Source organism: Pleuronectes platessa, chromosome 13 (genome assembly GCF_947347685.1).
Source record: "Pleuronectes platessa chromosome 13, fPlePla1.1, whole genome shotgun sequence".
NCBI classification, from domain to species: domain Eukaryota; kingdom Metazoa; phylum Chordata; class Actinopteri; order Pleuronectiformes; family Pleuronectidae; genus Pleuronectes; species Pleuronectes platessa.
This window is the reverse complement of record NC_070638.1, coordinates 9627360-9655030: the sequence shown is the minus strand read 5'-3', so window position 1 is coordinate 9655030 and position 27671 is coordinate 9627360. Positions and strand designations below refer to the sequence as shown.

Genomic DNA, 27671 nt, shown 5'->3' with positions numbered 1-27671 from the left:
CTGATTGGCCCCTGAAGTGTCTCTGTCCTCTCAGTAACCTATAAAAAAGTAGTCAAATTTGCTGAGAATGTTTAAACTCTGAGCTTTTTAGTAGTTCACAATGTGCTCGAACAAGGAACAATTTTCCAAATATATTCGCTCATCCGTGGTTTTGTTCAAAGCTTAAGAGCTAAAGTAAACAAGCAATGATGTAAACGTGCACCTCACTGAATCAAGAAGGGTTTGTGGATGTTGGACATGTTATTGGCCACTCTGTGTAAATGTTGGCCCCTTCATGGCCACTGTATATTTCTGACCATATTTATTTTCCTCGTCATATCTTTTACATATTTTTTAATTGTAAACACCTTGAATTGATTTACAAGCACTTTTCCAATAAAAAATACTATTCAGCCCAATCAAATATGTTGATCCCATCGAAAGCACATGTGCTTATATTGAAATGAACCAGTGGTGTGTGTGTGGTTGTGTTGCTTTGTTGTTGTTGCAGCAGTACAGAGAGCATCTCTGAAATAATATAACTTGCCAAACCAAAAATACAAAAAAAGAATTTAAGATCTTTATTAGATGAGCAACTTTCCCTGCCTTTCCTCCACACCGGCCTATGAGAGGAGCGCAGCGCTCAGCCAATCACAGGCGCGCACTCCTCAGCCCCACTAATCGTGGATCAGCTACAACCGACTGCAGTGTGCAGCTCCGGGAGGGAGAGGAGTGGAGTGGAGAGGAGAGGTGGACGCTGCCATTCACCGATCACCCTGCCTCGCTCTTATTATTAGCTCCCTCAGATCCGCTCGCAGGGCTCTAGCTCTCCTCCTCCGAGCAGCAGCGGTGGATTTGGCGTTGCGCACACAAACGATTGGGATCTCAGGTAAAGGTGCAGGGACGCAGCCGGGGGAAGGGACTGCTTTTGCGGGGTCAATGGACGCGGCTGCTGCGGGTCAGGCTTAGTTAGGGCTCGATTGACGGGGCCCTTTTAATTTTGAAAAGCCACTCCTGTGCGTGTGTGCGCCGAGGCTCCCGCGATGTTCAAGACGGCCAACTACCCGACGGTGGACCCCGCGCCCACCATCATGCACGGCACCTGGTTCTCCACGGGCTGCCGGCAGAGCGCCCCCGTGGCGGTGGAGAAGCCCAAGAAGAAGCCGTTCAGCCTGGGGAAGATCATGTCGCTCAGCGGCGGCGGTGGAGGTGGTGGTGGTGGCGGCGGCGGGAGGAAGGGGCACGGCAACTACCCGCACCACAACAACAACATGCCCTTCACCATCCACTGCCACATCGGGAAAGAGATCAAGCACATCTGCAGCAACTGCAGCCGCGGGAACGACACGCAGGACGGTGAGTGAAGCTGGAGCCTTGTGCTGGTTGTGGCCCATGTATTGTGCAGCCCTGCGGTAGATGCTGCCTTCCAGGAGAGGCTGCTCCATTATCCAGCCATGGTCGTGCCTCCGGGCTCCATCACCGCATGTGCTTTGTGTCTCTCTGTGTGTGTGTTCATATCCTGTAGGATCTGCTCGACATGTCTCTGCAGTGTCCCACATTGTAGCATTAAGGCCCCAAAAGCAGGGCTTGGGCATCGTCCCCGCTGTGGAGACCGGATCCGAACTTGTCTCGGGGGCTGGGCTCGTGCTGCTCCTCGCTTTGCATCACACAGAACATGCAGATGAGGGGATTGTTTTTTAGTCCTGGTCTATTGAAAAAAAGGCTCGAGACTCTGCAGGCTGGTTGCACAAAGCCATTTTCCAGTAAGGTGTCATTACATCATCACTCAGCCATCTTGGTGTGCAAACAAGTGTTTTTAATTAAAAGCAGCCATCGGTTGGCTGTGCTGCACTGGTGAGGGATGTAGGTGGTGTGCAGCAGATGGCATAGAAAGGCTGGACAGTGTCATGGAAATCATTAAGAACGGATTACTACTTCATAACCTGGAGGATGTTTTACTTTAACTCTGAAATTGATTTGTTAAATTATAGTTGGAGCCCGACATATATAGATATTTAGAGGCCGATGCCATCACTGATAATGGGGAATAAACATTTTCTAAAACCGATACATCGACAGATGTACAGGCTGTTTTATAAAATTGCCAAACATTCATAAGATGTCATTATCAAACTTTTACGACAAAGAAATGTAATTGAGGCCTGATATTTCACAGTTTAACTATAAACCATTATAAATAACTATAAAGAAAAAGAAAACACAGACTACCAAATATATAGAATTTAGATTTATCTAAGCTTAGATCTTAATCTTTCAGCATTGTTTATTCTGGCAAATAAAAGTTCCATATTGGCAATGATAAGTGCAGATACCAGTATGTCTGTGAAAGGCTGGTATCGGCAGATTTTTATTTACAAATCGATAAATCGGTCGGGCTCAAAATATAATGGACTCAAATTGTACATGTGCTGGTTTGGGGCTCACTGCCTGCAAATCGTTCAGTCCAAATGAGGGGGTAATGCTTTCTTTTGCCAAAACATTGATGTTTAGAGGATTTATATCATACAATGAACAGTTTGATGAAAGGTGTTCACTGTCTTTTATTGTGATTTCTAAATATATCATCGTTCTCCCCGTCATCAGTGTTAGGAGCTGTTGCTCGGCTGTTGGGTGTCACTTCACTCAGATTTGAACTAATATAAATCTGGACTGGCTTCAACCGGCAGCGACTGTGTGGAGGTATTTATAGTGTGGACTGGTGACATGGACCGCTAAGATGGTTTGGCTCTGAGGCACCAGAGCTGCAAGTAATGGTCCGTGGAACTGATTTCCACTGCATCTCAGTCACATGATTTATCTCACTGTCCCGTGGCCCTGGGGAGGAGACTGGTCCGTAATGTGATTCATGTTTATTGGAAAACATCTCGGTTGTAATGTGATTATTTAAAAACATCCACGAGCGCATCTCCCTGACATGTCAAGGGTGATGATCTAATGCAACATGGTGACACTATAACAACAGAGACAAGATGCTGAGCTAGAGGTCATTTCAGATGAACTGGAGCACGACAGTGTTGCCATGAAAACCTCTTTCTAGATTTTGTTTTGCTTTTCTTTTTCCTATACTTCATCTGTTTATCTTTTTTTTGTTTGATTAATGAATGATTTCATCCCCTTTAGATGTTGGTTTTTATTCATTGAAGAAAAACATAAGAGCTGACTGAATTAGCTTCTCCCTTTTGTAATAATACTTGCCTGCTCTTATTGTCAATATTGACTTTTATTTGTATAGTGCCAAATCATAATATATATTTTCTCAAAGCACTTCACAAAGTAAGGTCTGGTCCTTAAAAATTAGAGAATCCCAACAGTTCCCACAACGAGCAAGCACTGTGGAGAGAGAGAGAAATCGGAAGAAACCTCAAGCAGAACCAGACTCCATGTGGGCGTCCATCTGCCTCGCCCGGACCAGTAGCTTAACATTCGCACATTTCTTTACATCTGGCTATGGAAACCTGTTGTTGTTACTATGTTGTGTTTATATGTGCACATTGATTTGAAAAGTCTGCAATCAGACATAACTAGAATTTCACTCAGTTGAAGTCGTACCACCACGAGGTCCCCCAAATAAAACCCTATTTAATTCACAGCATCTGGATTTCTATTTGGATCTGCACCAAATTACTCACACTTCTATATATCAGTCCCCTAAACATGTTTGATTTTGTTTTCCATCAAGATTCACACATTTTTGAGAAATTTCAAATGATGAAAAACCTCCTCTCTTGCAATCTTTTCATTTAGCATACGAAGGCAAACCAGTGGTCGCCCAGAGAGTACAGTAGATAACATCCCGTCAGAAATCTAATACACTGGTTTTACTCTTGTAAGACCCCTGGGAGTCTGTTTGCTACTGGCTTTGTTCCCACAGTAGTTTAAGGCTGTTTTTTAAATCAGCTGAGTGCGAGTCAGAAATATCTGTGTGATCGCCAGATATGGTTTTCTAATCACATGGGCACCATTTGTAACCAAGGACCGCAGCATCTTTGTATTTAGACTCTCGTGTAATTGTTTATCTGTGCAAAACGCTTGATATATCTGTGTTGCTGTTGAGGCCCAGTGGTTTGTAAAAGTCCAAATCACTGGGCCTTGTCAATATTTGATGAACAGTTGAAAGTTCCCCCCCTTTTTAATGAGGTGTTTATTAGTCTGTTCAGTGTGTTTTGGCAAGCTGATGTACTCGGAGCGTAATGCTGCTCTCTGATATGCAGGTTTGTTTACTCTGGCTTTCAAGAGGCCACTTGGCTCAGATTCTTGCTGCTTGGATCTGTTGTAAGCAAAAACCGTGTGCTGTGTTCCCCACCCCCCCCGAGCTCTCCTGCACCGTTACCAGAATATCACCACCTCTGCATCTTCACCTAAACAAGATTGTGTTTCCCCCCCTTACAGCTGAGGAAGTCGAGAGGGTGGCCGCCATGCGCTCCGAGTCCATGCTCTCCGGCAGCCACACTCCGCCCATCCGCCGTCGCAGCAAGTTCGCCACCCTGGGACGTCTCCTGAAGCCGTGGAAGTGGAGGAAGAAGAAGAGTGAGAAGTTCAAGCAGACCTCCGCCGGTACGTAGCTTCTCTTTCCCCCCTCTTTTTTCACAATGCAGATGTGAACATGCATAACGAATAAGCGTGGCAAGGACAGAATATACCCCGAAAGAAAGCCAATGCATATCCTTTGGTCAAAAGGATGATGTATTAAGCACTTCGTCTCCAGGGTGATTGAAAATGCAGCAAATTGATTCAGCAAAAGTGCAGCGTCGGGGTTTCGTGTTTTGAGGTCTCTTTAGAGTTCTTTTGATCCTGCAGCGCTGTCAGGGGCGAGTGAAGGACGTGGCTCTCCTCAGATGTGCCTGTATTTATTTTCCACGGCTGACGGACACGTCTTGGATGCCTGCTGTCCTCCTGGTGGACAGGAGGGAGGGACTCTGTCCGGCGGCTGCTCCTCTGGACGCAGGAGTCTTGGTTTCGCAGGAGGACGATCAGTCGCGCACAGAGATCCGACTGTGGTTCCGAACAGGACAGGATGTTCAGATTTGATCACGTTATTAGATAAGCATTTTCCTGGCGTGAATGAGCTGGATGAATCAGTCTCTTGTCTGATTTGATCATGTTTGCTGGGACCGCTCTCTCACCGCTGATCTTGTCAGTCTCTTATGTGATCACAGCGACTAATGGGATTTCTTGTTGACTCCATCACTTAGCACAGGCACAAAACATGTATTATACATTTTGGTTGACTCCACTTGTCAGCTTGACTTTGACTCTGATATTTAACTATGGTTTTAACCCTAAAGACTCTTTTCCACTGGTCAAAAAACCCACTAACACTCACTAATCTCTGGCTTTTGTCTGCAATGTGAATGGATAGAATCAGTATTCACTCCCAGGTCAAATCACTCTGCAGTAGACATGGGTTTTTATCAGCTCTGATTGGCAGTGGTGGAAACGTGACACCCGTTCGAATTCACTAATATGGCATGACAGCGAGGGGAGAGAGCGCCTCAGTTTTTGGTGCATTTGACAGATCGGGGGAAAAGAAACATAAAGGTAAACACCTCTACTGGCAATGGGAAAGGAATCAAACCTGTTTTTAATGGATTTGGCTGTTTAAACCTGCGTCTAACTCCCAGTAATATCTGGGGTTTGTCTGCATTCACTCCCAGGTCAAATGACTCTGCAGTAGACGCATGTTGTTTTTCCGACTCCGATCAGCAGTGATGGAAATCCACATGAACACGCAAATTTGGCAAGACAGTGAAGTCGGAGCGCCTCAGTTTCCCATTGCATTTGTGACATTGAACATGACGCGTCATGTTAAAAACCCCAGGAAGGCGCGCTCCTCTACTGGCAGTGGAAAATGAGTCAGTCGCCTTCAGCTGCTAGTTTTTGGTGTAAAGAAGTATAAGACTCTCAAAGTGCTGATGAAATCGGTTTCTGAGCTTCAGATGTTTGCGTTTTTAAGCGAGTGCGTGTACTTGATCCAGATGTTGTGCGGTAGATTAATTCGTGTGCGCCCCATGATAACAGCACGCACCCTGTTGTGGTGACGGACAACAATCAAGTGCTGAGCGACAAAAGGGCCTTTGTGTTTTGTTTCTGTTACAGTGGTTGTAGGGCACAGTGGCACTGAGTGGATACAACTCTCCATCGCTTTTGTGATGCACTTGTTCTGTACGCACGATGCTGCCACCTGAAAAATAAAAATTGTTTCCACTATTGTTCGGTTCAATCCATTTTGATGGCAGCGAGGCTGAGGGGTCAGATTATCTCACTGGAGCAGCCTTTGAGTGGAATCTGAGAGTCCAGCTTTACCAGCCGCAACAACGAGGCTGGACTTTTGTTTTGTTTTGTGTTGTGAGTCTGTTTGTGTTTGTCGTCGTGGCGAAATACGATACCTGAAGACACCTGCTGTAGTAGGTTATACGCACCGGGTGTGTATATGTCCCTAGGGAGAGATTTTGTGCAAGCAGCCGTCATGAATCTTTACACATGTGTAGTTGAGATCACTAGAGACCCTCTCGTGACAGGATCGCACCATCCCCGACACGTGTCAAACATGTTGACGTGCCTGCCCGCGAGTCCTCATAGCGCTACTTTATTATTTGAGAACTCTGTGTACAACATGTTGACGTGCTTCGCCCCTGTCGTGATCCCCTTTGTAAGATGGTCTCCTCCAGTTCCTGGTTTTCTAGGTGATGTCGAGCTTCAGCCGCAGTGACTGCATCGAAACTGTGGCACACGCTGTCACATCCATTTCAGAAGGAAGCAAGAGCCCAATTTTTCTTTTTAGAGACCCTTATAAAGTGGAATGCGACCTGCATTCACGCGGCGGAAGAGTAGAAGTCGCACAAAGCGTGAGCAACCAGTGCAGTAAATTCAACTGACAGGAAGTGGCTCAGGGATTTTAAAAACTTTAACGGCTTAGTCAACGGCACTTTTATGGAGATTTAAAGCTCTGCTAGTTGACATTTTTATATAAACAAATCTATTAAAATGGCCACATACAGTACAAGTGATGGGAAATGCTTTGCTCATAGTGACATCCAGGCAAATATTTCCAGTATATGCTAAATAACCCTGAATCCAGCGGTTGTATGAATATCTAACAGATGAGAGTGAAGTGGAGATTTGACTATAGATAAAGCTTTCTAAAATATCTAGCGATGGAAAACAAAAGTCTCAATAATATGTAGAACGACGTTCTGTAAATTCTTCCACATTATCAGACCTTTATGTCCTTTGTTGTGACGAAAGCCGACGAGGTAGAAAGTTCAGCTCGTCTCATCTAGGAAGCAGGATTGATTTAGTTTGACCCTTTAGCCTCAGTATCGATCTGTGGTTTTTTAAAATGGGACATAGCAGATATACGCCTGTGCATTTACCCTCATTTAATCAGTCAATGCTACAACAGCAGTGTATTTAGACTGATTGTAAAAACTCCTGCCACTTCAGATGATCCCATTTTAGAAATGTTCCAAAACCATGTTTCCCTTCCTGATGTGATGTAAGCCACTAACCCTGAATGGATGTGATCATTGTCGTTTGACCTGGCTCAGGCTAAACACTTTAAAAAACGAAATGCGGAGAATGAATGTCGTAGAACTTCTTTTGTCTTCCAGTTTGACAGTCATAACTGTAAAAGAACACAAATGATATAAATTCAGAACTAAAAAATTACTTTCTTTAAACGGCTCGAAACTCAAGTCTTGCATATGGAAGACATTGGTGTTTTACTATTTTGTAAGGTTTTGTACATTCCTGACATTTCAGCTAGCTCTGGCTAAGCTACACTACCAGAAAGCTTTTCTTCTTCGCAGGAGGAAGAAATGATCCCCAGGAAAAGAAAATTATAGATTTATCTGGGTGAAACTAATCGTATGGGTTCATAGAATTAGATTCACTTACTAGTGGACCATCGACCCGGCGCTTTCAGAAGTGTCCGAGGTCTGAAAATCTCCACCTGCCACATTTCACGACCAATTCTAAACAAATGTTTTTTTTCTCTCAGCTGGCAGAGCCTCAGAATGAAATCTCCCCGGTGTCCACTTGTTGCCCTAAAAAACACAGTTGTGTTGTAGCAGCGGTTTTAATCATTGTCGTCAAAGAATTCATAGAGTTGATGATACACGTATAGTCGTGGTTCCTGCAGCACTGCTGTGATCTTGCGCTTAAACCCCCCCCCCCCCCCCCCCCCCCCCAAAATGCACCATCATCTTGTCTCCGCAGTCGTACTGTTGATTATGTTTCCTGTGTCGGTGGGGGAGCCGACCAGCCACTGGGCGTGCAGATGTTGTCGCAGATAATTGCACGCCGAGCACCGTCCAGGATTATCAATGTGTTGTGATCTGAGGCACATGAGGGCCGGCTCTGAGGGGACCGTGCTCTTCACCTCAGGAAGGAACGAGGGGGGGGGGACAGTGGGGCGTCGTTTCATCCTCTCTTATCGGGCTCGCTGCCTTATCGCGGAGCACGCTGCTATCGGGGAGCGATCTCGCCATCAAAAGAGCATGCATGTGGTAGTCTGATGTTATCTTCATTTCTAATCCAATTACTTATTGGATTTCCCTGTGAACAAGTCGTCTAAATGCACTGATCTCCCCGTATATTGAAAACCGCCTTTAAAACACTACAGACTCCCTACATGTCCATTGATTATATATTGTAGGTAGAGAAAGGCAAATCCTGCTGTATGTGTCGAGGCCTGTTTAGCCACACCCGGACTTCTGATGGGTGAATCTTAACGCTCTAGCTTCTCATTGACGAAAAAAGACTCCATGAAAAGTTTTAATACAGTTTTTTAATATATTTTTTTTTGTGAGAGAATCGGTTGGTAAAAGCCTCGACTCTGAGCTACTGAGCCTCAGGCTCGGTAGGATGTGTTCTGACTATCTGGGTCACTTCAGAGTGGAATATATTTTCGAACGAAAGTGTACTGTTCTCAGATCATTACAGGCTGTATTTCAGATATGCCAGTTTCATTTAATATGCTCTCAGCTGATGCTCCCTGATGAGAGACTAATCTTCTCGTCTTGGTGCTGGAGTGTTTGGACCGTGACAGCACTCGGGCCACGGTGGACTGAACACACGCTGCCCAAAATAGGACATGGTTGATACATTAGTTTATTTACAGGCCAGCGTCTGGTTTCATGATATGAAAAGTTGCATCATGTTTTATCTTTTTTAATGTTTGGTTTAAGTTTTAACCTTGGTTGGATATTTTAAGGACAAGCACAAACATAACAGACCTTATTTTAAACTGACAGCTGATGATTTACCCTCAGTCTGAGAATGGGTGAAAAAGTGTTTATTTAAACTTAATCAGTTTTCCCATGAGACTCTCAGGCCCTTCCTGATGAAATCAACAAGAAATTCAGCTTCTTGCAAACTATTAATGAATTAATTAAATATTAATTGCAATGTTGTTTTCTTTATTTCTTGTTTTTTTTTTAATGCAGGAGCAGTTGGTATTTTTAATTCCCGCCACGATCCCCGGATATTTTGCCAACTGCTCTGCCCTTTTTCAGGTTCACCAGTTTATTTTCTCTTTTGTTTTATGCAAATAATATCATTCAAATCTCGTTAAGGCCTCTTGAGTTAATGGTATTGCGTAACCCGGCACATCCCATGGCAGTTATGTCACAAAGCTTTGAGTAATAACTTTTCATTTTGGATGAAACTGACTTTTAATCCGTGAACATATTCCAGCACTGCCACTATAATGTTAACCTGTAACCTTGGGTTCAGTTAAGTTTATTTATATTGCACATTTACAACCAACCATAGTTCACAAAAGTGCTTTATAACAAAATAATACCCTGCTTATTACAAGAAAATAATAAAATTGCATGGACTAGAGTAAGTTGAAATTCAGTAAAATGAAATAGATTAAGATACAATTCTATGATGTGGATAAAAACGACTTAAGAACACTGGGAGAACATCTTCGGTGTAAAAAGTAGAATGTTCCAAAACTTTGCGGCAGCTTGACCAATGTTCTGGGCTGTGATATGTAATGGAGCTGAGCCTGGAGCTGAAAGTGAAACGTGAGGCACCCGCCTGCCTCTTAATGCCTCTGGTGCATTTGGGGAAACAATTTAAAGAACAGTCTGATTTTACTCTATCAGAAAAAATCATCCACATCTATTTTATTGGTCAATTCTTTAAAAGTCTATGTATTTACTATCCCCTTGATGTTCTGGACCTAATGTTCAATTTACAGCCTCAAGGGGGGAAATCATTTTTTGGTTGAAGCTGCCAACATTAACATCGCAAGTAGAAATGGCCGCAGTTGCTTTTCATTTCTTCAGATTACCACTTCCTCAGGCTACAATGGAGATTATTATTTGTGTGAAGTATTGGCGATATATATATATATATTTTTTTTTTTTAATGTTTAGCTGCTTAAATAGTTCCTGCCTTGGAGCTGATGGCAAACAGACTTTTGAAGTGTGGAGTGATATTGAGCATCTGGTGTCCTGGAGGAACTCCCTAATGGAGCCAACCGTTTGATAACTGGCTCTGCTGACAGAATCTTTGAATTGTCGAGCAATGAAGTATCCACAGTTCTGCTCAGGAGGCTTGTCCGTCTGACGTTTTGTATGCAGATCATTTCTGTCTGTGATATCATAAATCCACACTGAGGACGTATTGGTGTTTGAACACATGGCGGCTGCCTGACAGAGCTGGGACCAGACCCCTGGGTCATGTGTAAAGCACACATGGTACATTCTGTGGGTTAGGGCGTGCTAGAAGAGGCCATGCAGGGACACTCCTGCACCTTGCTGCTGCTCATCCCCCATTTCACATTCCTAATTGGTTTCCATGCAGTGGTAGATTTAGAAATTAGGAACATGAGTTTTCTTTTTTCTCTGCTTTTGTTCAGCCTATGCTGATAAAAGATGTTAAAGTGCCTCAGCTTTTGAAGCCTAAAAATAGAAGCTGGCAGTAGGGCTGGGACATGCCATCTTGTGCATAACGCATCACTCTGAGAAGTGATGCTGGAATATTTCCATTATCATTTTACCTCGTGTTAATCAAGGCCCCATGTGTTTGAGCTTTAACGGTTCGAGAGTGGACAGATCTTTATCTTTAGAGCAAAATCAATAAATTGGCCCGGATGAGCAAAAACAATATTTCTGAAGATTTATTGATGTATGAATAAGTAAGTAAAGAATATATTAAGAGATTAAAGATACAATTTTTCAAAACAGTGGATATTGATAATCATCACAATACGATTAGTAGACCATTATTACTCTAAGTTATGAAAAACGGTTGGTTATGGACCGCCTCACTGTGCTGCACAATGCAGAAGTGCTGTATGAGATCTATATTTTGGCGTTTTCTTAAATTGCTAATGAAGAAAATTGTATTTCGCTATGTTTTTGATAAACCTTTTTAAATGGCTGTAGGAGCATCTGGTGGGGAAATATTAATATTTTTACGACTGGTTTTAACCAAAATTAATCAAAGATGTTTGATATTATAATGATCGAACAATTTCAACATGTTCTTCTCCTCGCCTCCTCAGCGCTGGAGAGGAAGATGTCCATGCGACAGAGCCGAGACGAGCTGATCAAGCGAGGAGTGCTGAAGGAGATCTTTGAAAAAGGTGAGCTGGTGTTTCACTGCCACTGGAATCGGGTGCAAAGACGAGTTAGACATGATGATGCTCTTAATGAGAAGATCTTCACTTATTCATCACCTCATTAATCACTCCAGCACAGTCTCTGAAGTGCACGCTGCCAGACTTGGCACGGGGGCATTCTGAGATATAATCTTTCATTATAGATATTTTGTAGCATTTTCTAAACTTCCTTTGATCTCGACTTGATGCGTCTTAGACGTCCTGCACTCAGAGTCTGACAGCGGGGCGCTCCGTGCGCCAGCACATCAAAATCAAAGTTAGTGAAGCAGTAGAAGTTAACTCCCTGCTGCCAACATGGGATGAGAGCAAACGAGGAGATCTGTGGTCTTACATTTTTATTTTTTATTTTGATTATTTAGCAGATTAAGCTTCTTGGACAATGATCAAAACACTTTTTGAAGTCAAAGCTGAAACAAAATCTCTAATAATATGAATAATTTGATAAATATTTATATTCTAGTGATGGAATGATAACTCCTCTTTGGCTTAAAGGACTGTGAGCACCTTGATGTGGTCCAGCCCTTGTTAATTGTCCAATAGTGCTAAATTGAATGGCTCCTTCTCTAATTTCTGCAGAACAACTGTGTCACTTCTCAGAAACCGTGTAAATGAGGTCAGGTGTTTTCAATTCTCCAGCCCAGTGACAACCTACTTTCTATAATCAAGAAAAAAAACTTGTGTGCACAGCTTGGTAGATTAGCAGTGGCTATTTTTAAACACGCAAAACAAACGTGTACCATCTCCCGAGAGGCCGTATCGTGTTAACATCACGCTGATCAGTAGAACCAAAACAGATTCTGCTCTGGCATGCTCCGAAAAGAAATAGATTCAGTATGAGTAAACAAAAGAGAATAGAAAATTCAAAAGAATTTTGCATAATGGCAAAAATCTGCTTTCTTTCTTCAGCCTTTTCCTCTGATTGGCTGCTCGGTCGTAATCGGCTTTCACTGGTCACCATATCCGTGTGCCTGGATTGAATACGGAGAACAGCAGCCAAACACTCCAGTCTCATTGAGAGTTAGATGTTGGGACCATTTGCCAAGTGAATAACTGCTAAATCCAATTTGGCAAAAGTACATACTTTCTTTTCTTATGTAGAAGTACAGATACTTAATTCGACTCAAGTAAAAGTAAAAAGGTACAGTCTCTCAAATGTACTCCAAGTGTGAAAGTACAGTACAGGTACTAAAGGCCATTTCTACTGACAAAGCAAACTGAAACTTGTGTCACATTAATATAGTTGGAAGATTATTTAACTCGAACCACTCTTCCTTTCAACAGAATAAAAAACTAAATATTAAAAAGCAAGGAAAGATTTGTGAGGAGGAAATGTATGCAATGTTTTGAATGATGTTTTCTTAATTTGAAAAGGGCCGGGGATGAGGAATTGTTGCTCTGCTTCATCGTGGACGGTATCAACGCTGTCAGATGTTGGCTGCTGCTGGTTTTGTTGACAATTTCTGGCTTAAATGTCTTTTGTTAACGGCAGAAAAATGCAAACAAATAATTTTAAAAAGACTTTATTATCATATAAATAGAGGCCTGAGGAGTGAGCATTCTTATAGTAAAGTGTTGAAAAGAGGCATTTTGGAAAGTGGGGGAGCTCACGGTGTAAAAATATATTGTTTGTCAGAGTATGTGAACACACTGTCGACCTTAAAATGTGATCATGCCAAAACCATCAAATGTTTCAGCACTGTAAAAGATTTAGAAGGCACAAGTGTCTGTCAAACCGTGCGCCTGTCACTGTTTCCTGGTCTGGGGTAAGCTGATAAAAGACTCTGGAGTTGTTCAACAGTCTTAGTGTTCTGAAACGTCTTCCTCCTCCTCCTCTTATTGTCTCAAAGCCTAACACCCTGAGTTTATTTAAAATGATGTTTGACAGTCTTTTCTTGTGCCGCAGCCCCGACACATTTTCCCAGCTCCTCAGATTGTTTGTTTCCTCGCCTCCGTTTCAGCAACCGTTGAATTCCGGTCCTCGATGGACGGTGGCGTCTTCCCTCAGGAGTCCTCTCTTAAGACGTCCATGGTCCTGCCGACCAAGAAATCGGTCACCTACTCGAGTGACCTTCAGGACATCCCCCCCAAGCCGCCGATGTACCATAAACAGCCTCCTGCTCTCCCTCCAAAGCCTTTCTCCAGGATCTCCAACCATAGCACAGGTCAGCTGACCACGTTAAGCTAATCTCTTTGATGTTTTATCTTTATTCATTACTGTATAGTATTGATTTGACCCTATAAATTATTGAACATAAACACTGGAGTTTATTGCACTAGTTCCGGCTGTCAATATAACTAATAAGCTCATAAAGGAGCACTTGTTTTGACAGCCTAGCCCGGACTGCGTTTCCTTTAAAGCCTACCTGCGTTGCCACACATGTGCACAGGATTATAGAAGTCTCATTAAATTACCCTGTGGTTAGGTCAGCAGGGCTCTCACTGTCATTGTCAATCTGTCAGCACAGGGAAGTGGCATTACCCTGGCCTAATTCCCACCACTCGCCGCTGAGGTCTGAGCCATGTCTGATCGTCCATGAGCTCTGTTTATCTGTCTGCACCAGCAGAGTGCAGTGGATGCGTCACATCCCAGTAGAAACATTCAGTAATCCCTCTTTCTTTCCTGTTCATGCTTGATTTTTATTTTCTTTTTCTTCTTGTAAGATTCTTGCCAGCCCATGAAGTTGCTCTGCATGCCCGGAGGAAAGCACTCTCCACCTCTGCCGCCCAAGAAAGTGATGATCTGCGTGCCCACTGGGGGGCTGGACTCCTCGGTCTCCCCGTCCCCGTCGCCCAACCCCCTCAGCGCTCTCCAAAGGTGTGCCCCTCCGCACGGCATGTCCCTCCACCACGGCAGCCTGCTGCCCTCTCAGCTCGTCGGCCTCTCCGGCCTCCACCAGAGCCACGGCCACCCGTTCCAGCTGCAGTACGGCAGCTTGCACGCGCCCAGCCGCATCATCGAGGAGCTCAATAAAACCCTGGCACTCTCCATGCAGAGGTTTGAAAGGTTGGTCCGCCATCAGCGCTTGGGTCATTTAAGTGCGACTGTCCTCCAGTGGAGTCACAGGGGGATTATGGATCCCCGTCTGTCTGCACCTCACTCCCAATATCTGTCAAACTAAAGTTGAGGAACAAGTGTTGAAAACTAAAACTCAGTCGAGCACATACGTCTGTCAAGGCCCAACACTCCCCTTATGAAACCATATAACCACTAGATATGATTCGTATCTGTAGCAAACTGCACACACTCATAAATATCAGTCCCTAAATACGCCTTGTTAATCTTTCATCAAGACCCATGAATTATTCTCTGAGAAATCAACGAAAATGTCAAAAAATATCTCAATGTTTAAGAAAGCAAAACAATAAATAAATCATAGATCCACAACAAAATCGAATGGGTTCTTCTCTGACCCATTCCTCATCTTCCCAATAAGTTTTGTGTTAATCCCTCCTGTAGTTTTTGCACAATCCTGCTAACCAAAAGACAAACAAACGAAAACATGACCTCCTCGCAGCAGGTAACTACAGCAATAAACCATCTAGGCCACAGGGTTTACTGGTGACAACATGTTTCCCCATTTAAAGAATGTTTTTCCTTTATTTCATGAGCCTGCGGTCGTTAAAATAAAATTCCTCCCTTGCTATTTAAAGCTGTTGCCAAAACAACACTAATCCGAGTAATTGCAGGAATAAGTGCATTACAATTAGCATGGATCATCGTCCTGTTTATTAGCTATTATTTTAGTGGCGACTTATTTCCCCTTCCCTCAAATCTGTCCCGGTGATATTGAGGTCGCGTCCCGCCATGTAGCGCTGGCGTTCAGGTCTAAATTGGGTCCGCTGCCTCACAGGGCAGCGTTGGCCTGATTTTTCTAAAGTAAAATGTGTGTACGTGTGGGCACAGGCGCACGGAGTAGGTGTCCCTGCAGCAGTGTGCCTGACACAACAGGACCAGCTGCTCTCGACAAGAGCGCCGCTTGTTCTTGTTTGGCCAGAGAAAATAAAATGAGGGACGGGATAGCGGATTGGACATGATTATGTAACCTCTTGCATTAGGATCTCTTTCTCACCGAAGCCATTTGGGCAGGGATAAGGAAGCAGTGGTCCTGACATGGCTCACAATTAGTCTGAAAGCTGGAAGGGGTTTACGCCACAGTGGCTCATCATAAGAAGCCCCGGCTAGAATAATCAATCTATCAAATGTGGTTAAAAGTTGCATGTAAATAGCTCTGCAAAGTCAAGTGTGTTCCCATCACCTTTCTAAATTGTCCACGTTGTATAATCAGTTACTCTGTTCTTCTGTGCAGCTCACAGGATTGCATGGGATTGCGTAGGACTGCACACAAGTGTAGTGTGTGTTCATATCTCCCCTCTCTTCTTTATTCTTGGATTAAAAAGCCAAAGCTGTCACTTCACTGTGAACCAGAAGCCGCCTTATTGTATTAAATCCTTTTTCAGGATCCAGAAGGGTTTTTATTTAAGGAACAAGTCATTAATGATGTTTGCAGATTGCTTAATAGATGATGCAGAGTTAGATTTGTAATATAAGCAGCGTTTCCCACCGAATACCTTTAATCCAGGGCGGTAGCGGAGGTGCACGTGTACGAATGCGACTCGTGCAACAGTTTCAGAGTGACGGGTACAAAGACTGAAAGAGTGAAGGAAAAGTGTTCTCGTTCAATGCAATGGAGCAAAACCCCAAGCTGGAGATCTCTTTTGTTATTACAATTATTAATTTTTTAAATTGGTACGTTTTGAAACTGTGGTTGGACATATTAGAATATTGTGGGCTGCCACAGTTTAGATAATTAATCTGAATTGAGGATTCTGTAGTAAGATGGATTTTTTTCACTTGTCAGAGGGAGGGCGAGCTCATCCTCTCACCAAGGCCAAATGGTATATCCATAATCATAACCCATCACATTAATACGAACACCTCTCCCTGTCACTCCCCCAGCTCTGCGTTTCACAGCGGCGGTCACTGTCTGCCCCTGGACAGAAGGGAAGTGCCGTCTGTGATCATCGACTACGAGGACGACAAGGAGAACATGCCCAACGAGTCGGACTACGAGGACCTGCCCAGCATGTACAAGGACGAGGAGGACGAGCTGGACGACGAAGAGGACGACGAGGATGACGACACCATATTTACAAGTGAGTGGCTGCTGTTGATGGTGACCTTGAGTTGAAACGTCGCAAACGGAGAGGGCGTCGATTTCAGTAGTTTCATCAAAGATTATTTAAAGGATCAAAAGTCTTAACTCTGTTCCATTATGTTAGTTATTTTCATACAGTATATAGAGATGCCTTCATAAATCTAGCTTCCTCCATATTAATGGAGGGGAGGTGTATGAACAATTTGGTCATAAAATTGCGTAAAATTTCAACAAGACCTCGCTTCTGTGGCTCCATCCCCCGATCGCTACTACACAGACTCTGGCTCCAAATTCACAAGATGGCAGCGTCCGTATCAAGAATATTTTGGCTTCATTTCTTAATAGTCTTTCTTTATAAACAGCCGATGGTTATTCTCTTCGGTCTTGTGGCTCAAAGGTAAAGGTGAAGGCAGATTGTGATTATTCTCATTGACTGTGGGTGGGCGACAGCTTGTATCTACAGATTAAATGTCACATTTGCTTGACTTATCATTTCAACAGCTGCACAGTTCACCTGAAGGCTGCTGGAGCTGAGGATTAGTTTGACCTTCAGCGCAGGGCCAGGATTAGGTCCACAGATGGGTCTCCAGAGTCACCCTCAGAAACATGTTTTCTTAGCAGAACCGCTCAGCTGTGTGGAGCAGTTGGTGTCGTTGACATTGTGTTGACTTACTTTCCCATGGCTGCATACTGGAGCTTTTAAAGGTTGTGATCGGTCGTGTGTGAGAGAATCATTCAATATGCCACATCATGACCTTACAGGGCATTGAAGACATTTGTAATACTTAAAGGTACAGTTACCTTGTTTTTTGCCATAAATCTTTCTTTTCTAAACTACTGCAGTGTCCATTCTAAACCCGCCTCTTAAGAACGGGCTGTTTGCTCGTCCTGTGGTGAAGCTGGTTGCACCTATGACCTGCACCTTGAGCCACACAAAGTAAAGACCGACTGCAGGTATCAAGTCCACAGAAACCTGCGCTGGTGCAGATTAAATCAGATTAGGAGAAGCAGACGCATATCGTCTATATGACACCAGAATAACTGACGAATGATAAAATAATTTAAGAGGCAAACACCTAAGAAGTTCATATGTTAACAGAACAGAATGATGCGAATGTTAAAAAACTGCTAAGTGAGGTGTGGACTGATGGAAACAGCTAGGATTTGACGGCGGTGTGCATGTTTAGGTTCCCTGGCTCAGAAGGTGCTGAGGAAAGACTCCCTGGCCATCAAGCTGAGTAACCGTCCGTCCAAACGAGAGCTGGAGGAGAAGAACATCCTGCCCATGCAGACGGACGAGGAGAGGCTGGAGTCTCGGCAGCAGATTGGCACCAAACTCACGAGGTGAGGCACACGTAAAAACATGCGTCCTTTAAATCTTGGAATCCATTGACGCACATGCACAATTTATGGGCCAAATATTTTCAGTCAACGACTTCCACCACCGGGAAACGGCACCGACTCCTCAGCCAAACGGTGCATTTTGTCTTGCTTTTGCTCCCAATGGCCCAATATCCTGTCTGATTAAAGTGTGACGCCATCAGAGCTGATGCAATATGTGCCTCTTTTCTTTTTTATTAAACACTTTATATCCTGTCACTTTTTTCCTCCTCAACATCCGATAAGGATAAATGTTTTATCTCGTTAGAACGAGGCTCTGAAATGGAGCTGACCTAATTTCTGCGATGCCTTACCCCCCCCTCCTTCCTCTCTCTTTTTCTCCCTTTCTCTTGTCTTCTCTCTAGCGCACACTCTCACTCTCTCTCCTCTTTCTTCCTCCTGCCTTACTTCCTCCCTCGCTCACTGAATCACCACGGTGATGCATGTGCCAAACTATCTCCACCCGACTCCTCCACATATCAGCACCACGCAAGCCACTTCATACCAGCAGTTTACACACACACACACACACGCACACAAACTCAGCTGGTGTAGAGCATACAAATATCAGGAATTTGTATACATGTGTTGACATCACAAACATGAATCCTAGAAATTGAACACATCAAACCACATGATGTTTTTTCTCCCTCACAGAATACAGGCCTCATTTGATTCCACTGCTCTTTGAAAATGTTCTTTGAACATCACCAGTCGGTTCCCAGGAGGCCGGCCTGCTTACTTGTCATGTTCCCAAATAGTCACTGTGTCCTTTTGCACAGTGTCATCCTACACACAAAACAAACCCATCTAATTTCAGGCCTTTTTGCCCACAGCATTGTTCCCTGTAATGCTGTTGCTTGTGCCAGGCCAATCAGAATTGATTATGATGATGCTTTTTCTAGGACGCACCAACCCCTACTTTTCTCTGTTTGTCCTGATTCACTGAAAAAAAAAAACAGAGACCCTTCCTCTTTGAGAGTTTCAGCTTTTACCCTTGAGAAGGTGTCTTCGTCTTTTTGTCTTTGATTTTTACTGCTTTTTTTTATGTGATTTCATGTTTTATGTCGAGAGGAAATGGTCTGACATTTTGGGCAATGCAGTATTCATTCTTGCAGAGCTAGCTAATACTTTAGTATAAAATCTGCTTTTTTATATATATATATTTTTAGGGTGGCATGATGATGCAGTGGTCGCCTCACAGCAAGAAGGTTCTAAATTCGAACCTGGAGGCCAACCAGGGCCTTTCTGTGAGAATATTTTTTGTGGTTTTCTCTGGGTCATCTGGCTTCCGCTCACAGTCCAAAGACCTGCAGATTGGGGTTAGGTTAACATAAGACTTTAAATTGCCCCTGGGTGAGAGTGTGTGTGTGTGTGTGTGTGTGATGGACTGGTGACCTGTCCGGGGCACAATGTTAGCTATGATTGGCTCCAGTCCCCCCTGGGCCCTCAAGTGCTCTAGATGATTGATGGATGGATGAATGAGCCATTTCCTAAATCTTGTATAACTCCTTTTATATAATCTCCTAATATTCACACTTCTGACGTGAATATACAGGAAAACAGACAGTCAACATGGCCGACACTGCTGACAGTAAACCTGGCTAGGGCAGCAACTGCTCAGGAAGGGAAATCCAAATGGATCTTTTTTGACGAGCCTGCGCATATTTATTTACAATAGCTGCGTTTTGCTGACGTGATTCTGAAAGAATCCTCAGACCGTGCTGTACGGCCCAGAAGCCCAGTCGGAGAGTCGGTGGCTGGACGTTTCCTGAGCGATAACCCTCAAGTGGGAGAAGAGAGGACACAAGAAATGAGATGAGACAAGTTGGGCTGAGCACAGACTTAACTCTGCATACAGTGCTTACGGGGCAGAGCAGTTTCAGACTTTCAGATCCAAACAGATGGAGACAATCATTGATCCAGCGTCTACACTTAGGTCTTCTGCCACAGGGTCCTGACACAGTGCTATAATAAGAGTCTCCAGTTTAACGAACGACCTTTCACATAATGCCTTCGGGTATTTCAATCGTTTTGAACCACTTGCAATTGGTGATAATCTGCACAAATGTGTATCTCCTCAGTTGTTGCATAAAAGAAAAGTGTGATCTCCATTCCATGCATCTTTGTGTAAATGTGTGTGGTATCGACTGTATGGCGGCACATCTATTTTAGGTGCATGTTAGCAGATATGTGAAATCTTTCAGGTTGCATTTGAAGGTGTCATCATTGCCCTCGCCTTAATCGCCTTCATATAAGAGCCTTCTGGAAATTCAGTCTTCACAGAGCCTCTTCCTGCACCGACGTGTTATCATGCAGTCACTCACTTAGAAGAGAAGGATCAGATATGGCGGAGTGGAGTTTGGGGAAGTGCACATGTTTAGCAGTTATGAGGCAAGAAGCACTAACATTTCAGTGATTCTAAAATGCTATGAAAATGTATTGCTTAAAGATATGTGTTGCTGAAACGATGTTAAGAAAAGCATTAAGCTCTCAGTCAAAGTGTGAGCAAGATAACTTTGAGAAAAACTGAACAACTTCTCCTGATCTGTGTGACTCCAGCCATTTACAGGAAAACTGCAGAGAACATCCGGATCAACTATCTCAGACGTTCAGGTTCTCACTTTTATTTCAGGGGACTTCGGTGTATGTCACAAAGCAGCTTATGTGTGTCACAGAGGAAGAACCGACTAAATATTTGCACCGATTTTCTTTTAACAGTTGATGAATAAGTGATTATTGTAAACAGCTTAGTTTGCAAGAGAAACTCTTTTCCCCTGTGTTGATTCAATGCTGCTTTTCTGACCTCTTCCCTGTGATAATGTGCTGACCAGCGCTGCTTGTTTGTCACCAGGCGCTTGAGTCAGAGGCCCACCGCAGATGAGCTGGAGCAGAGGAACATCCTCAAACGTAAGTCTGATTAACTTGTATATTTAAAAACAAAACAAATGCCCTTTCCAACCATGCAACGCCTAATTTAAGGCCTTGGAGTGGAGCATGGGTCCATGTTTGTAGCAGCCTTTTGTGCAGCCCCGTTGATTTGCGAGGCCAAGTTATGTGAAAGCTACTGACATGCATCTCTCTCTTTATTCCTCCTTGGTCTGCCTTTTCATGTGAGACAGGCAGCAGGGGCTCCCCGAAGAGTCATGTCCAGAGAGACGGGGGTTCGTAGCTCAAACACATGCAGCATCAGAGAAAAGCAGTTCTCTTGCCGGGGACATCAAAAAGACTGATTTACCAGCGGCTCCTGCTCTCCCAAAGGCTCCTGCGTGATTGGCCCGGCGCAGGAGCAACACACACATTCTTAACAATGCACAGGGTGACAAGTCGTGTCCTTCCCATCACTCAAAACACACGGGGCCACGGTTAAACAAACGGGGCTTGATCTTTCTAGAGGGACACCGAATTCGTAAAACCACGAGTAGTACTGTAGACACATGGTGGGCTCAGCACAAGCACTAATGCAGTTTGACTGCTGCAGCTTTTGCAACTGAAACCGTTTCCCAGTGTGATTCTTGTTTACCCATGTCGCCCCTTGTTTAACTTGCTGCTCTGATCTGGAAGTTTTTTGTTTCTGAAATTGCTTTGGAGTATTTACTGCAACACATGGATAAATTGGGAGATGCAATGCCAAGATTTAATGTGATCGGCTTGCTTCCTCTGTAAAAAAAAAATTTGCTCTTTAAAAAAAATATTTAAATGGGTCAATCTGTTCATTATAAACACGGACCAAGAAGCCCTGGGATGAATGGAAAGGAACAAAGCGTTCACTCTCCCCTGATACCCATTCCTAATAGTATTAAATAGCCAGTGATGGAAACTACTTTATTGCTTCGAGAAAACGCATCCCATTTAGTGGGAATCTAATGAGCCACATTATGCAAATAGCGTGTTTGTCCCCCTTTCTGTAATTTATAAACATTTTGGTAAACAGTCAACAGTTTGCATGTGTCTGCTCTGGCAGAGTTTCGACACTGATCCTTTTGATGCTCTGCAGCTCGCAATGAACTAGACGAAATGGAGGAGAAGAGGGAGATCAAACGGAGGCTAACGCGGAAGGTGAGTCCAAAAAGCCTTTGAAGGTGAAAACCCACGCCTGATCTTTAAAGCGCACCAAATTGAAAGAGGGGATACACAAACGCTGTGATAGTGACTCATCGAGGGTGAGAAGAGAGATCTGCTACAGGACGGACATTGTAGTCCTCAGGTCTCCACCTCCCCCAGGAGACACGGATGTCCTTGTTGCCCTTGGCCCTTCAGCGTGTTTGTTGCCAAACCTCCGGACCCCCCCGGGAGGTGTCGGGCTTGTTCCCGTCTCTTTCAATTAAAGTATCACACTTTGTGCTCACCTGCAGACATGCTCAAAATAAAACTTCCCCTCCGTTTTATTTAAGGATATGAACTGAGCAGAACATTTTACGTCAGAAACATGAACCATTTAATGATTTGGCTTGTTCTAAAATACCTCAAACAAACCTCTGACCTGCAATTAAACAAAGTATCTGTCTGGCTCTATTATATGGAGCACATTGTTTTTACAAGTTTGTCCTTTGAGTAGATTATTTATGTTTATTTTTATCCAGAGTGGGTTTATGATGCACTTATTAATTGTCTTTTTGAAGTTGACGGTTCAAGTTATTTTTATTATCCACAATTAGTTGTACAGCCAGAAGTAACCACATACGGTAAAACCACATAATAACAACAATTACCTTGTCAAATACAAATACATCCTAATGAGTCATTTTAAAGGCAGATGGCAGCAGGGATAAAATACTTTTTGAATCTATTGCTCCTGCATCTTTAGAACATATCTGCGGACTGTTCTGACCTTCTTTGAAATGTTGTACAGGTGATTGAAGGTTATTTAGGATCGCAGTAGTTCTGCTGCACACGTCTACAATACCTTGCAGTCGACTTTTATATTTGTGGTGAAGACTTGTACCAGCAAGTAAAAGAGATAGTAAGAACAGATCTAATAGAACAGCAGTAAAACCTTTTCATGCCATCCACATTGAAGCTTAGGATTTAAGTTTAGTTTGAGAATCTTCCAGGGTTTTTTCTGAGCTCCATCCTCCGTTTGCTTAGGGTCAAGGGCAACAAGAACTCCTCTCTGATGCAGCTGCATTCAAAATAAGAAATGGTTTTGTTTATATGCCAAATCTGAGAATGGAGGGAATACGTAACCTAATATTCTGTTCTACTTTTTCCAGCTGAGCCAGAGGCCCACTGTAGAGGAGCTGCGACAAGCCAAAATTCTCATCCGGTTCTGCGACTACGTGGAGGTGTCAGATGCCCAGGACTACGACAGGAGGGCAGATAAGCCCTGGACCCGGCTCACAGCAGCCGACAAGGCCAGTATCACTCATGGTTCAACTGAGATAATGTTTTAAAATGCTCCAGCAGCCTCATCGCCTGCTCTCAAATGTCTTAAACACCATTGTGCTCCCTGTACTCCTGTCTGTGCCTCGTATGACGCAATTTGCAACGCAGGCCGTTAATGGCAGGAGGATGTGTTCCCCCTCTCTTGTTACGGCGAGTTCCACCTCAGCTGTTTTATTTCCCTCGTGGAGTAAACACCCCGGAGCGGTCCTGCCTCTCAAAGCCCAGTGGGCCATGATTCTGACTTTTAATGAGATCTTGATATTTTTTTTTTTTTCATTTGTTCTTTTTTTGCAGACCATATATTCTGCCTTTTGTTTTGCTTTGTTGAACTCAACACGTCACACCTGAATACCGCTCTGGAAAATCACAGGGATTCAGCGTCATTATTACGCAACTACTCCCCCCTTACATAAGACAGTAATTGGACGAGAAGGGCCTCAGGACCCCCCCTCATCCTGCGAGGCTGCTCGGCTGCCATCTGTTTTTCTCCCGGTTTCTATCTGTTAAGACAGTTATTTGATTGCTTGTTCTCCTGTCACAGAAGCATGGAGACATCCCGTTGAGTCATGCTGAGCAGCATATAAGCAGTGACATCACCTGGCTGGGTGGCTGTCACTCATGACATCGTTAGAAGGGATGCAGCTTCAGCGCGTTTTTTTTTTTCTTGGAGCTTGGACTCACTTTCCTGTTGAGACTGTCTGCAGTCATTCTGCCCGTGGGCAAGGCACACGGCCCCTGCACTGCTCTAGTGTTGCTACGTAGATGCCATGATTCACCGGGCTTTGTGTTGACCTAAATGTGAAGGTGTAGAACTGCATGAATGGAGAAAAAAAAAGGTTGGTGCTCAGACAGCTTCCTTTTTAAATGAGATGTTTAAAAAACAAAACACTCAGGAGTCGGCGATGCGGAGAGAGCGGCACTTCAGCGAAAACTAAGGGGTGAAGTTACACTTGAAGAGCACTGCTGACTTTATTTGCAGTGTTTTAACTATTTTTCACACCGAAAAATGTGCATTTAACTTTGCACTTTGGATCAAAGAAGTACTTCAAAGCTAAATATGCACGTTATCTTAAATCCACTGCATTGAGACTTTCTTTACAAGCTGTTTACCTCAGTCGACCAGCAACAGACGGAATGGTATTGTTCTAGCTCTTCGATGTCTCAAGAGAAGGAATTTGAAAGGCTGTTGCGTTGTGTGAAGAGAATTAGGCGGAATCATTTATGGGCCTTGAGATGAGGATAAATGATGCATGAAGCGTGCTAAAAGGGCCAAGTCAGGGCTTCCAGGCCGCTGTTTGCCTACTAAGCCTCTGCTGCCTCTCTCAATCCCCCTTTCTTGTTTGTGCTCTGCAGGCAGCTATTCGCAAGGAACTCAACGATTTCAAGAGCAACGAGATGGAAGTGCACGAGTCAAGTCGCCATTTAACCAGGTAATGTGCAGAATCCCTTTAACTGCATGTGGCTACGCATGCTAACATATAAAACCGCGGCATGCACGACCAGAGCGGTTTCTGTGCTGCAGGTTTTTGGCTGGTGCAGCGCCACTGTTTCTGGCTGAAGTGATGAAATGAGATGAAATAATTGAAAAACTCACAGTTGTATGTTTTTTTTATTTTTAGGTTTCACCGACCATAGTAGACCCCCACTGTCTCGAGCAGTGCCAGAGTGGCGCTCTCCTCCACTGAGAACCTTAAGTGCTGGACAGTAAAAATGGTGCCCGTTTCTACAATAAGGCCATGTCTTCTGAAATGCCTTTTCAAGACCCACACAACTGAGTCGGTACTACACCGCAGGATGCAGACACCCACACCTCCATCCACCGTAGTAGCACATAATGACTCCAGTTGTTCAACATCGGCCCTCTGTGGACTCTGCTCCACTGTCTCTCTGAACCTCCCTGCTGAGCTCTGTGGCAGGCGCTCAGTTCTGCAGCGATTCGGACAGCCGGAGTTATTATCATCTTCTTCTTTTTAGTTGGCACCCGCGACTGCACCTTCGCTTAATCGATGACACCAGTGGACTTGTCTCAGTGGACGTGTTTTTATCCTGCCCTATTTATTATGCTGTCACTCTGAACTCCTCTTCCTCCAAAGGACGACTCTGTGCCAGGAGTTCACCACATCAGCTGGAGATCCATCTTCACTGCACCTGCTGGGAGCTGCTTAGAAAGACACACAGGAGGGAGGGGAGGGGTCCAACATTCAAATCATGTGCAATATGTTTTTTTTTTTCACCCCTTCTGCTTTTCCGAGACTATAGCACCCCCTGGAGCCCCCTCTGTGTCATTACCACCTAGTCCTAACTTCTTCACTCATAGCGCGCTATTCTCACTGTACTGACTATGTTGTCATCTAATTGCTAACTGTGAATCTGGGAGTGTGGGCGACGTCTGCACTCTCTCCTAATGTACATTTTGTTTATACTAAGGAAGGACAGATAAAGAAGATTGAGCAGGTTTCATTCATGTCAGAGTCTTATGAATTTAACTAATGTAAAAATTGCAGCTGGGAGATATATTCTGGTTCAAGTGTGTGTGGATCATTTGTGTTTTATATATTTTTTTTAATAGAGGCAATTCATTTACATGTTTTACATGTTCCAGCTCTTTGGTAGATACTTTTTAATATCAGAATACCAAGAGACAGGCTCACCGCTTTATTATCTTACTTTTTTGTGTGTTTGCTGCAGTGTGTTGTAATGATCTTTGCTCATAATGTGCATTGTATTATACACTTTACTTTTATACTCATGTTGTGCTAAGTTTTTGACCAAGCAATATCTGCTGTTTGTAGAGTAAAGGTTAAACTGCAGGTGTCCCCCCCCCCCCCCACATTTTTTTACTGTGCTTATACACTATACGTCTCACTTCAGGGTTTCATTTTTCTTTTATACTTTTGCAAAGCTTTATTCAGGAGGATGTTTTTCAGATTTTTTTCTTGATGGATCCAAAAAAATAACTAATAACCTGCCTCTACGACAGCTCATTCAATTCTAAAATCTGTCCCAGGACACGATGCATTCTCTCGTCAAAAACACAGATTCTATGAGTCAGGATTTTTAAATTTCTAATGCTAAAGGTTCTTTGCACATTTAAGAGTTCGGCTTTACAACGGTCACCGTTTCAAGTTCAGGGCCCCAGTTTGTAAAATATTGTTGAATTTCTGATCTGTGACCAGTTTGTCTCTTCACTTTTCAAAGTCTTGTTACCTGATCATGTACCAGTATTCCAATGCTCGTGAGCTTTAACTACACAGAATATTTTTATTATTTTTTACTGTCTTACTTTTAAAGTTGCAATATTGAAGTGCTTGTTTATCATGAGAGGTGAGAGACTGTTGGCTTCCCACTTTGATGCATCTGTCTGCAAAGGTTAACTTGTTTGAACGTCACGGTCTCAGCCAGTGATGGATGAATGACCCAATGTGAGAACTGAGAAAATCATTTTGCACTTTATGGTCTGTATGTGAAGTGTTGTGCGTTAAGTTCTTATGAATCAGTGCACAGTACAGTCTCATGTCATATTAACCTTTTTTTTTTTTTATCTACATTTATTTGGGTCACTAAATATCAGATTTTGAATCAGAAGATTTGTTTTTGTTTTACAAGCTTCTGTTCGATTCCAGCATCATCACGTCACCATTTAAAATTTTCACTCACAGTTTTAGTACAATAGGAATGAATTTATACAAAATACACTCCAGTTCTCGTTTCCAGCTCCCGAGAGACGGCCCGAGCCGCAGGGCCGAGCATGACGTTTTGCTGGAATCAAGGAACATGAATTCAGCAATAATCTTGTTTCCTTTTGTATGTCGATGGAGCAAACTGATGCATTTGAAAGAGTTTTTTTTGTGTGTGTCACTTTTGAAATACAGAACACCATGTAAAGGATAAATCATGCCAATTAAATTCCATCTCTGAATGCACTCGTATTGTATGCATTATTTCTTCGGGATACTTGAATAACAATCCCAGTTCAGGTCCTGCATCTTGTAGCCATTTTGAGGGATACCTGTAAAGATAAAAATCTTTTGAACCAGTATTTTTATTCTGAGTCCAGTTTAAATGTGTAGTAACATAAAATTATGCTTGTGTTGTTTTGCTTGTACAGAATT

The 27671-nt window shown here is 43.5% G+C and overlaps 1 protein-coding gene across 2 annotated transcripts; it reads left to right on the top strand.

Annotated features, from left to right (window-relative positions):
- Positions 1–698: 698 nt before the first annotated feature.
- Positions 699–27478, top strand: LOC128454614 (phosphatase and actin regulator 1). 2 transcript variants are annotated; one of them, XM_053438051.1, is made up of 13 exons: positions 699–1335; positions 4390–4554; positions 11522–11602; positions 13597–13800; positions 14300–14642; positions 16596–16792; positions 17982–18138; positions 21029–21084; positions 21297–21338; positions 22172–22233; positions 23388–23528; positions 24913–24989; positions 25179–27478. In XM_053438051.1, exons 1-13 carry the CDS (start codon positions 1023–1025, stop codon positions 25192–25194), a joined length of 1854 nt encoding a protein of 617 aa, XP_053294026.1. In that variant the 5' UTR covers positions 699–1022; the 3' UTR covers positions 25195–27478. The 2 variants fall into 2 exon arrangements, with proteins under 2 accessions (XP_053294026.1, XP_053294027.1); XM_053438052.1 differs by lacking the exon at positions 21297–21338.
- Positions 27479–27671: the final 193 nt, after the last annotated feature.

Coding starts and splice junctions, on each gene's coding strand:
- LOC128454614 (XM_053438051.1), top strand. CDS start 1,023: ATGTTCAAGACGGCCAACTACCCGACGGTGGACCCCGCGCCCACCATC. Junction 18,139..21,028: donor ATTGGCACCAAACTCACGAG/GTGAGGCACACG, acceptor GTTTGTCACCAG/GCGCTTGAGTCAGAGGCCCA. Junction 21,085..21,296: donor GCAGAGGAACATCCTCAAAC/GTAAGTCTGATT, acceptor CATGTGAGACAG/GCAGCAGGGGCTCCCCGAAG.